The sequence below is a fragment of the Cladosporium halotolerans genome (genome assembly GCF_011745625.1).
Source record: "Cladosporium halotolerans strain TM138-S3 chromosome Unknown Sca64, whole genome shotgun sequence".
NCBI classification, from domain to species: domain Eukaryota; kingdom Fungi; phylum Ascomycota; class Dothideomycetes; order Cladosporiales; family Cladosporiaceae; genus Cladosporium; species Cladosporium halotolerans.
Window position 1 is genome coordinate 38,638 of NW_027191515.1, and position 11,229 is coordinate 49,866.

The 11,229-nt window shown below is 51.0% G+C and overlaps 2 protein-coding genes across 2 annotated transcripts; both read left to right on the forward strand.

Annotated features, from left to right (window-relative positions):
- Nucleotides 1-2,347: 2,347 nt before the first annotated feature.
- Nucleotides 2,348-3,509, forward strand: WHR41_09282 (uncharacterized protein; the record flags this gene model as incomplete). The annotated part of the gene is made up of 2 exons (XM_069377886.1): nt 2,348-3,401; nt 3,463-3,509. The coding sequence occupies 2 exons, from the start codon at nt 2,348-2,350 to the stop codon at nt 3,507-3,509; spliced, it is 1,101 nt and encodes a 366-aa protein (XP_069225234.1).
- A 4,859-nt stretch (nt 3,510-8,368) lies between these two features.
- WHR41_09283 (uncharacterized protein) lies at nt 8,369-11,227 on the forward strand (the record flags this gene model as incomplete). Its single annotated transcript, XM_069377887.1, has 1 exon — nt 8,369-11,227. A coding segment is annotated over one exon (2,859 nt), but the record flags the coding sequence as incomplete, so codon positions are not given.
- Nucleotides 11,228-11,229: the final 2 nt, after the last annotated feature.

Genomic DNA, 11,229 nt, shown 5'->3' on the forward strand with positions numbered 1-11,229 from the left:
CACAGTCTCGATGCGTGGAGCAAGATCAGTGGCACTGGAATGTCCAAGTTCCGGCCCCCCCCACTGGCCGTGCTACGTGCAGATGCGATCCCCCGCAGAGTTCATGTGCCGTGTTCATGGCATCCTGATGACTAGTTAATGAGATGAGTTTGCGACAGTATACCTGCTGCAGTTTTCTCAATTATTCACCACGGCAATCAATGTGCCATCATGGAGCGCGGCTGGTCCACTGCGCCTCGAGCACCATGCCGTAACTTTTCCTCTAGAGGAAGTTGTCGCTTCGGAAATCGTTGTCGATTTTCTCACGATATCAGTTGGCGGACGTCTCGACCCCCACCGGAAAAGACGCCCTGTTTTCATTGGGAAGAGTCTGGAGCATGTCCGCGTGGAGATCGATGTGCGTATCTACACAGACCACAGGTACTCGAAGGAGTGAGTCTGATACACGACAACTTACCCAACGAAATCTACACATTCATGTTGGTAAAGCCACGGACTCCCAGAGAATCCATCACCTTGACCAATCTCCAACACATCACAAGCTACGATTGGTTGACTGCAGAGAGGCCGACTATCGGGGTTCCAGGTACGATGAAGTAGTACTACCTGTACAACCGCGACTAACCTGACCAGGCATACCACATCGATTTACAACGCCGCAAATGCCGCTTGTCTTACAGCCAGACGCTCTCACGTTCGCGAACTCCTCTCACGACAGATCACGCCCAAAGCTGTACAAGTTTCGCCTAGAGCCTCTTGCGCAAGCATGTTTGAAGCTCTATCCCGCATTCTCTCTGCAAGGAATTGGCATACTCTGCGGGCTTAACAATCTTCGGAAGATCTTTGACTTTGCTCGTGGAAAGCAAAGCAAAGGATTTCGAATTGATATGGAGTCCTGCAGTACCACCCTGATGATGACGCGATGGGGACCGCTGCAGGATAACATGAGCCAGACCTCGCTATGCCGTGGGTATGGACGGGGGTTTGAAGCCTCATGTACCACGCAAGAAGGACGGTTGTCGAAATCCTCCAGCCACCACAGAGTGATCTCATACTCTTTGGGCGACCTGAACCTTGTCGTCCAGTTCGAGGCAGATGCACTTGACTGCCGTTGCTCACAAAAGCTGGAGCGGCAAATCGATTACTCTGACATGCCGGCAACCAATCGAGGGCCAGATTCGGCAGTAGCAGGGGCTTCCCAAAATGACATCCAGGAAGATTCGGCGCCACCTTTAGACATTGTCGACGTCGGGACGACGCATACTTGCGATTGTATGATCGAGATCAAATCACGAGACCACAAGAACGAATCTTTGGATGACATTATGATCCAGATGTGGCTGTCCGGATGTCGAAGGCTCTACCTTGGCCGTCACATACGCGGGCGCTTCGAGACAGACGCTGTGTTCGAAGGTAACGTCGAATCCGACTTGAGAATCTGGCAGATACAGCATGAAGACGAGATTGCCTGTTTTATAACATTACTTGAACAGATACGGCAGCAGGTATCTCAGTCGGCTTTAGGCGCCGTCGATGGCAGATTTGCATTGGTATGCGAGCGGGTCGGAACTGAGATGGTCCTCAAGCTTTGGCGACGCGAGAGCGGTCAGGATCTGTTACGGCAAGAGACTATAAGCAGATTACGGCACTGTCAAGTTACACGATAGTAATACGTGCAGGTACCTTTTAAACCTCATGCGTGGTTTGCAATAGTGAAGCCATGTAGAGCCTCGACAATACATTATCTCAGGGCCCAAACACCGCGCCAAGATTCCTGGTGACCTGTCTTATATTTTGGATAGCTACATAACGTGAAGGAGATCTGATTGATTGGTCGTAGCTCCAGCGCCATTATACTTTATCTTGCTAAGTGCCCTAAGACGTGTCTGGGAGTCAAAGCTTCAAGCTGCGTTTAGACGCACCACGGAATGAAATTGCCGATAGGCAATGACACAGATGATGTGATGATAATTCCACCTTGCGTTGCAAGTAGGCTCAGACAAGGCTCGGTTGTGCTCAATCCTCCATGCAGAGTGACAGTCGACCAGGGTACTCGCGAACTATCTACAGTGTGTGAGCTTGACAAGTGGATTGGTCGAATGGCCTGCAAGGCTTACTACCGAAGTTGAGTCTGCCGCCAATACAGGCATGCATGCTTGATCTAGACAAGGTCGATCATCTGCGGTGTGTCGCTGGGGGTGTGTATCCCGCTGTCACGGATAATATTTGCTGGATGGACGAGATCTTCTAGACCAGACCTTCGCATATAACGAGCGAGTGGCCCGCACCATATTCGACGAGCACTTCCTTGCTACCTTTCTGACAGAAGGATATACTTCTACTAAGGATGCAAGCCAAAATCGAGAAGGACAAATTGCAACGTATCTTTCACCATGTTTTTCTTCCCCCTCAGTTGCCGCAGGAAGCCGACGATACCAGCGACTCTCCTTTGCTGCTTGCGACGATCACTGCAATGAGGGCAATCGAGGACATCTTGCCAGACTCTCTTGCCATCAAGTATGCTGTTGTCGCTCTTGAGAATCTCCAAGCTGTGAACAGCCTATCCGGATGTGCTACGAGCGAGCATGTTCTCTCGCAACGGCTTCTGACACTTGGCGAGGGTCATACCATACCCATACACATACGCTCGCAGAATGCTGCCATCGTCGTCACTCGTCAGCGCGGCAATCTGGTATTTGAAGAATTTGAACTGTCGCCACGCAACGAGGCTGTGATGGGGACCCGGGGTCGTTTGGTCCGCGATTTCCCTGGACTCGCCGTGGAGATTGACCTAGGCACAACGGACATGGCAAACTTCATACCGGCAGTGGCAAACATGCTCTCCACGATGTGTCAACAGCCGGTGCCAGGTATGCAGCCCCAGTCGAAGAAGGCACGAGGCCATCACGAAGAGATCCGTGACACCGCCCACCCAGCGGCGATCTCCGAGCTACTCTTTGGTTTCTTGAGAGGGTTCGGAAACCTTGTCTCCGTATCTGCTATTTCCAAAAACACCAGGGAAGAGGTTCTTTGGAAGGATGCAGAGGTACCGTGGAGAAGATGCCCGACGTGGCTTCTCATCCGCGTCGTACTCCAGCTTACCTTAGAACGATCTCCCGATGGCTCGCGCCTGCTGTACAAGGAGACTATGGTTTTCTTCATGGGTCAAATTCTCCAATCTTCGTTAGAGGGAAACCTCGCTCCAGAGATCCTACACACCATGAACTCCAAAATCGTTCGCAGAATGTGCAAGTTGTACTCGATGACGGAACACAACAAAGAGAAGGCCGTGAACCAGCGTCTGATCAAGCCTGCAGAAATGATCTTGGAGAAAGCCGCCAAGATTCTTTCCGACCAGTGGGAAGATACTCAGCAGCAGCACAGTCGGAAATTGGATCTCGGTAGTCTTGTCAATCTGTCGTGTGAGACAGACACGCATGTTTCCTTACCATTACTCGACAGACACATTGAGAATATCCACTCTCGAAAGCAAGGCCGCGGACCAGTAGAATTCTCGCCATCCTCAGATCTAGTCGTATTCAATTCCAACATCTTGCCTCAGGTTTCCGGCTTTGAGTCGAAAGATTGCACTTACACTACGGCGAATCTGCAGCAGCTCGAGCACTGGATTGGATGCAATATCGATTCCTGGACATTGTCAAACACCCGGGAAGGATCCTGTGCGAAGCTTCACGAGCTGATGACCGAGTACCACAGTCTTGCTGGCCGACACTACTGTGACAATCCAGAGGCGATATCTATGATGATCCTGACAATAATGGAGCTCTGGGTTGCTTGCGATAAGATAGCCACAGAAATCGACCCACGACTCACAGATTATGATCCGGGTGTTCCTCTTGACATACTCCAGAGCTTATTGATACCTCTTCACCAGCAGATGGAGAGGTTGAAGTTGATTGAGGAGCATCTGCAACGACGACGCGATTTGTCACGATATAAACAAGCGCAAAAGCTTTTTGACATGACCAGTCCCCAGGGGTATGCCAACCGTTACTTCGACGGATCTGCAGGCCATCAGGATCTTCTTCGCGCCATTGTTCGACAAGCTGAAGATGCGCGGCAAGCCAAGTTGACCGAACTCAAAGCTGCGAAAGACGAGTATCGTCGGCTGAATGCCCTCTACACCAGCGCGTCATGTGCTTATGTGACAGTTGTCGTCGACGACTGGATGGATCCCCCTGAGACGGTTCAGAGGCACAGGAATGACTGTGCGAAATGCTCGTACCGTGAGCAGCGCGATGATCTGAAGATCTCTGTCCATGAATGGCCACTGCCAGAAAACGACCTGGAAGCTCAAGTCGTTGTTTTCGAGCTTGATGTACCCGACTGGTTCGCGTTCTGGAGAGACTTCAGGTTTCATCTGTTGCAAGATGTGTTGAGGGGTGACCGCGAGGAGTTGATCACGCCACATTGCTATTGTCTTTCACAATCGGACCCGCACCTCTCTAACAGTCAATATCGGGGATCGAAGACCCACCGGATCGACCTTCTTTCTGAGTGCAAGCCATTCATTGTGTCCCATTACCGCTCGAAAAGGGTTAATTCAGCATTGCAAACGTCTGAAGTCTGCGTCGCGAACGGACTGCGCTACCAGTATTATGATGCAGGTAGCCGTCGCTACGTTGGAATCTTACATCATCCGGACACAATCGCAAGGATGTGTACGTATGAGCTACCAAATAAGCACCTACAGCGATATGTCTTTCGCCCATCATGCTCGCCCGACGGGCCTCCTCCGAACCATGTCATTGCAAGTCAAGACATCTGTCCTACCGACATGTCTCTGGAAGAATATAAAGAGCTTGCCAGTATTCCGCTTGGACATCATATCCAGTGGGCGAACATGATCTTGCAACTTGCAATGCCGAGCGTAGATTTCAAAAAAGAAGTTACGACTTTGGTTTTCCTCCAATGCATCTACCAGACTGGACCTCCCAACGACACAGTACTGCGAGAAGCACATGAGTTTTTCTCGGACGATGCAAAAGTCAAATCTCTGATCGATCAGACAGAAGCGGCCATCGGTAGGGTAAAGCAAAATTGGGAGTCTGCTCAAGCTTTAGGTCTCTTCGCGACGATCCTGAGACGTGCTTTGTCCCTAAACACTTCATCGGTAGGCCGCTGCTTGACACTGTTGGCACAGATACAAATGATCGCACTGGGGTGGTTGGGGCACCTCCGCGACAGGGCATATGCGGCATTCAGCCATGAAGACCGGATGGCATTTGTCCAGAAGAGTGTTGAGGTTGCAATGGTCTGCGTGGGTACCTTTGATGTGGACGACATGCACCTGGAAACCATGTTGGGCTCGAAAGCCGGCACGTCATCTTTAGTGCAGTGCTCAATCATCGTTCAGCAAGGGAGAAACACCAACGCGCAGGAGGGCCAGAGGTCGCCATTGCCACATCTAAGACATCAACGAACGCTTCATCGAAGTCACGAAATGCTCATCCGATACCAGAGCGGACTTGATGATGCGGTGGCGAAATCCTGGTCAGCATATGCTCCTGGGCGTACTGGCTGGATGTCAGTGTCTGATATTACCAGGAACTGGCTCACAACTACAACAGCAACAGGCTTGAAGGTGCACTACAACTCTCTGGATGGGGAGATTCTCGTGAACGGATTGCCGTTAGATCAACCCCCGAAAAGCTACCGTGAACAAAGGCTGTATTCCATCTTGTTTGGTCAGGCCGTCGTGGAGGTAATGCCGGGATCCAGTCCTGGATTCGATTTCTCCACCAAGAGGTGTTTTCAAAGCTGTGTAGTGCAACTTGGCATGCATGATTCGGATAGTTATGCTGGAGATCGGCTGGTTGTACGGACTACCGACGCCAATGATTCAGACAGTGGCCACGGCGTGTCTGAAACAATTCCTCGCCATTTAATGGCAAACATGTTCCCAGAATCTTTCTTGGATGATTACGTCCACTGGTACAACCATGGGAGTGGAAGGATCGAGTTCCGTCCTCTTGAAAAATCTTGGATTCCTGATGTCGCCACAAATTGGATCTTGGCCAAGGACAAAAATTCACGAGACTGGCGGCTCTCAAAGGGTCCTGATGCCGTCATTGGCATGAAAAAGGCAACATCAACGGTAGTTGCCGATATTTTGAGACCACTAATGAGACATAGTGGAATCCACTGCATCTCACAGTCCTCGATCGGTCAGCTCTTGGTTACAATTCCTGCACTTCGATTGAATTTTCATCTGAGGAACGGGAGTTCGCTTCTTCACTCTAAAGAATTCCGAGGCATGGCCGTTGACTATCTCCAGACCATCGGCACACTGGTCGGCTTTCGCAATAAAATCCTGCTGAAGTCAGCAACAGGGAAGCAGCTTTTGCTTGTCAAGGAATCGACTGTATCATACGTCAAGGATACAGGGCATATCGCCGTGAGCGTTGATGACATCTCCACGGCCAGAGTACATGCTCTGCGTGTCGACCCTCAACTCGGGCGTCTGATCGACAACGGTGATCTACAATGCAAGTTATACCTAGCGAATATCCATGCTTTGACGTCTTCTTTTCTCCCAGACCCATTCCTGGGCGTGACTGGTACTGAGCAAAGTCTATCGATCCTAAGGTCAGCTGCAGTCAGATCATTCAGTCAGCTTTCCCAGCCAAATGTCGATATCTTGGGACACATCGCACGTTTGAGTCATCGCCACCAATTCTATCCCATTCATGAGCGTGTAATGCAGAGCGTCTCTTGGGATTCTCAACTTTCCCCCTTGGCTCAGCATTCTGGACTCAGGGTTGAAGTGCACGAAATCTTCCAGCAGGCGCAAAGGATCTGTTTCTTGTACCCTGATATTGAATTGGAGTTTCCGCACCTGCCACAACTTGATGAACATCTCCGGGATCGAGACATCATCCGAGACTCGTGTTTCAGAGTGTCTGGATTTGGCGCCGAGAATCACACTGTCAAGTATGATGCGTTGTACAGGCCTCGTGATCGGAACATCAACTCTGAGCGTGCTAAGAAGGCCATGCACATATCTGGCCTTATGCACCGTATTGGCGACGACACAAACTGGGAAGTACCAACGATTGATGACTTGTGGCGCAGGATGTCTGCCTTTCCTGACATCGAAGGGGTTGAGACACGTGCCTACACAGATGAACTGCGGTACGATGCTGTTTACTTGGATGAAGGGCTTGATTTCATCCTTGCCAGACTACCAAGCATTTGTAACACCCTGAAAGCATCGCAAAACATGGGCCAGCGCGACTACGCTCTCATGGGTTGGTTTGCAGGTCTCGCTTTTCCGCTGGACGATGCCGATTGCCGCATGGTACAGATCTTTGTTATGTTCTCAAAATCTAGGAGCGTTGCAGGGATTCCTTTGCCTATAGTGAGGAGGTTTCGCATCCAAGAAGGCAGGCGTTACTCCACGGCTGAACTCAAACGCATCGTCCAGGCCAACACGCGGCGTGTGAAGAAATGTCCCGAATACCATTTGCAGCGATGGAGGAATGAAAATCACACGTCCTACCTCAATCGCCGAGACCAAGCATGGCAGGGTGCAAGTCAATCTGCCGTCAATAACTTCATTGCAATGCTTGAAGTGCAGTGGCCTTGTGAGCATCTTGTACTGCGTCCCACCACCAATGCCTCCACATACATAGATGTTGGAGGCGCAATGGATGCTGCCAGAACGCAGTTCAAAGCATGGCATGACAACTGCTTACTCTACGACTTCTTGGACCACGTCGTGCGCGGAATGAATCTTTTGACACATCGCGAGATCGGCATAGGGCATGTTGTGGCACTCAGCGCGACAAGGGCCCCAAGCTTATCCGGCCACATCACCGTACAACACCTTTTCTCCGTGCGGGCTCCCCGGCTTCCGGCCTTCGACGAAAGCAAGAAACTTCGTCCTGCCAAGACGGAGAAGACGCACGCTGGACTTGGGACCTTCCGCCTACGCTCACTAATTCAGATCATGAGAGACTCACATGGGGGATCCGAGTACGAGAGAAGACACGCTTCAGATTTGCAGACCAGCTTAGAAGCCTTACTGACGCATGGCAAACACTGTTTCATCGGCATCGGGGCAACGAGTAAGGAGGTTGACCAACACTTGAAAGATTGCAAGGATTATGTTGCCTGCGTGTATGGAACAATGATCACATCTGTGAGCAGCTCCCCGCCAGCATTGATTGCACAGAAAGTACAACAGTATCCGCGGATCTCACCCACCTTGCTTCTTCGACAGCTCTCATGCACTCATTGGGGCGATCTCCCGGACAGTTGGAGAGAAACGATCATAGCGTACGGCATCGCCATCACCGCTCTTCAGCGGGCAGAGCGACTGGCGGATCTTATTCATGCGCCCAACATGGATGATTTTATCAAGGAACTGCAATACAATGGTCACACGAATTGGAGCCCTCACGATCAGCCAGAATCTTTGCTGATGGAGATTGAAAGTGGAATCATCATTCGCGATGTTCAAACAGACATCGGCAGGCAGATGCAGCAGCCGACCTGTTGTGGCAATGCTGTCATGCAGTTGAACATGGGAGAGGGCAAGTCCAGCGTCATCGCCCCGATGGTCGCTGTCAATCTAGCAGACGGCCACCGGCTGGTGCGCGTGGTTGTAGGAAAACCGCAGTCCAAGCAGATGGCTCAAATGCTTGTCTCCAAGCTTGGAGGTCTAGCCGACCGTCGGATCTACCACTTGCCTTTCTCGAGGGCGTTGGCTCTGGACAGGGGAGCTGCCAAGATCGTCGATGACTTGTTGCATGAGTGTGTGGCGAATCGAGGCATCTTACTGGTGCAGCCAGAGCACCTCCTATCCTTCAAACTCATGGCTCCCGAATGCTATATCTCTGGCAATGAGGAGACCGGTCATCAGCTCGTGAGGACTCAAGATTTCTTGAATCAGTATGCTCGCGATATCGTTGATGAGAGCGACGAGAATTTCAGTGTTCGATTCGAGCTCATATACACGATGGGCACGCAGAACTCGATTGAGATGAGCCCGGATCGCTGGTATATCATCCAGCAGGTGTTTGAAGTGATTAGAAGAATTGCACCGATGGTTGCCGAACAGGAGCTCGATTCACTTGAGGTTCATCCAGTTCGAGCTGGTGAGTTTCCACGCGTCCGCATCCTCGGCACAGCTAGCGGTTCCACATTGGTGAGCCGAGTGGCCAAGGAGATATGTGAGAGTGGGCTTGACGGTCTACAAGTATCACGACAGTCCGAGAAGGTTCGCAAAGCCGTGTACAGTTACATCACAAAACCTGCACTGAGCGAGAATGAAATCAGCGCGGTCGAGGATGGGATCTTTTGGACAGACACAACGAAAGCTCCACTACTACTCCTAAGAGGTATTTTTGCCGGAGGAGTCTTGCTTTTCTGCCTTGGTCAGAAGCGTTGGCGCGTAAACTATGGTCTCGCATCGCGAACACCATCCACGAGATTGGCCGTCCCGTATCGCGCGAAAGACAGTCCGAGCCTTCGATCAGAGTTCAGCCACCCGGACGTGGTCCTGTTGTTGACATCACTATGCCACTACTATCAAGGGCTGGATGATGAGGACCTTTTCACGGCTTTAGCACATCTCATTGACTCGGACCAAGCCGACATCGAATATCAGTCCTGGGTGAACGATGCCTTCCAATTGCCATACTACTTCAGGCAGCTTCAAGGTGTCAATCTCAAAGACCGTCCTCAATGCGTGGACGACCTGTTCCCAGCACTACGGCGTGGCAAGGGTACGATAGACTACTTCTTGTCCCACATCGTATTTCCCAAAGAGATGATGGAGTTCACCCATAAGCTCTCGGCTTCAGGATGGGACATCGGCAAGCAAAGGAACGAACTGATGACAGGGTTTTCGGGCACCAACGACTCAAGGTACTTACTCCCTATGGACGTCGAACAGCTTGATCTACACCAGCAAAAGCACACAAATGCCATGGTTCTTGAGTATCTTCTGCAAGACGGCAACTCTGTGGAACTACTGAAACCCAACAACAAAGATTCTACGGACGCGGATTTCTTGCTTTTATCCATCGTACAGTTTCAATGGGAAGTCCAGGTGATCCTCGATGTTGGTGCTCAGATCCTCGAGCTCACCAATTTGGAGGTGGCTACCTCATGGCTTAAGTTGTCACAGACAGACAAGGAAGCGGTGGTGTTTGTCAACACCCAAGATGAGCTCTGCGTTGTTGACCGTGAGGGCCGCATTGATCTGTTGCATGTATCGTCCTTCGAAAGCCGATTGGACTCTTGTCTTGTATTTCTCGACGAGAGTCACACGCGTGGAATTGACATTAAGCTTCCTGCTCACTATAGGGCCGCGGTGACTCTCGGTGCCAATCTCACCAAGGATCGTCTTGTTCAAGCATGCATGCGGATGAGGAGACTCGGACACGGTCAGACGGTCGCATTTTGTGTTCCACCTGAGATACAGGACAAGATAAGGAGCATGGATTGCGATCCCGGTAACGAGATTGAGGTGTCCGATGTGATCCTGTGGTCTATATCAGAGACGCACAGAGAGATGCATCGAAATGTTCCTCTATGGGCCGCACAAGGTGAACGGTTCATACGACAACAAGACTTGTGGCAACAAATAACGGAGAACGGCGAAACATCACTTAACGAATCCAATGCGACACACTTCCTGGAGGAAGAGTCTCAAACACTTGAACAGCGCTATCGGCCACAACGCAATTCGAACAAGCCAGTCGATGCTCCCTCTGCAAACGGGCTTCAAACGACTTCGAAGGCCATCGTGGATCGCTGTCGCGAATTTGGCCAGCTCAATTTCGGCTCAAGCGTTTTACTTGAAGAGCAAGAGCGCGAGCTGTCCCCAGAAATTGAACACGAGAGGCAAGTTCAGAGGCCGCCACCGGCACAACCTGCTGTGCATTACCTACACCCCGACGTAAAGCGTTTCGCATTGGGTGACACCACTCCAAGTTCTTCGGAAGGTTACATGGCCGCTTTTGAGTCACTGGCTCGTCTGAGCATCGCACGTCAGATCGATTTGTCGCAATTTGCGGCAGAAGGAAAACTTTTGGTATCCGCCGACTTCGCCACTACGATTACGCGGTCCGACATCCTCGGTACAAGTGACGCATTTCAGCGACATGTCGGCTGGATAATCACGAGATATACTTACGACGACGGAAGGATTCAGTCCTTCATGGCCATCAGTCCGTATGAGGCTAATCTCCTGCATGT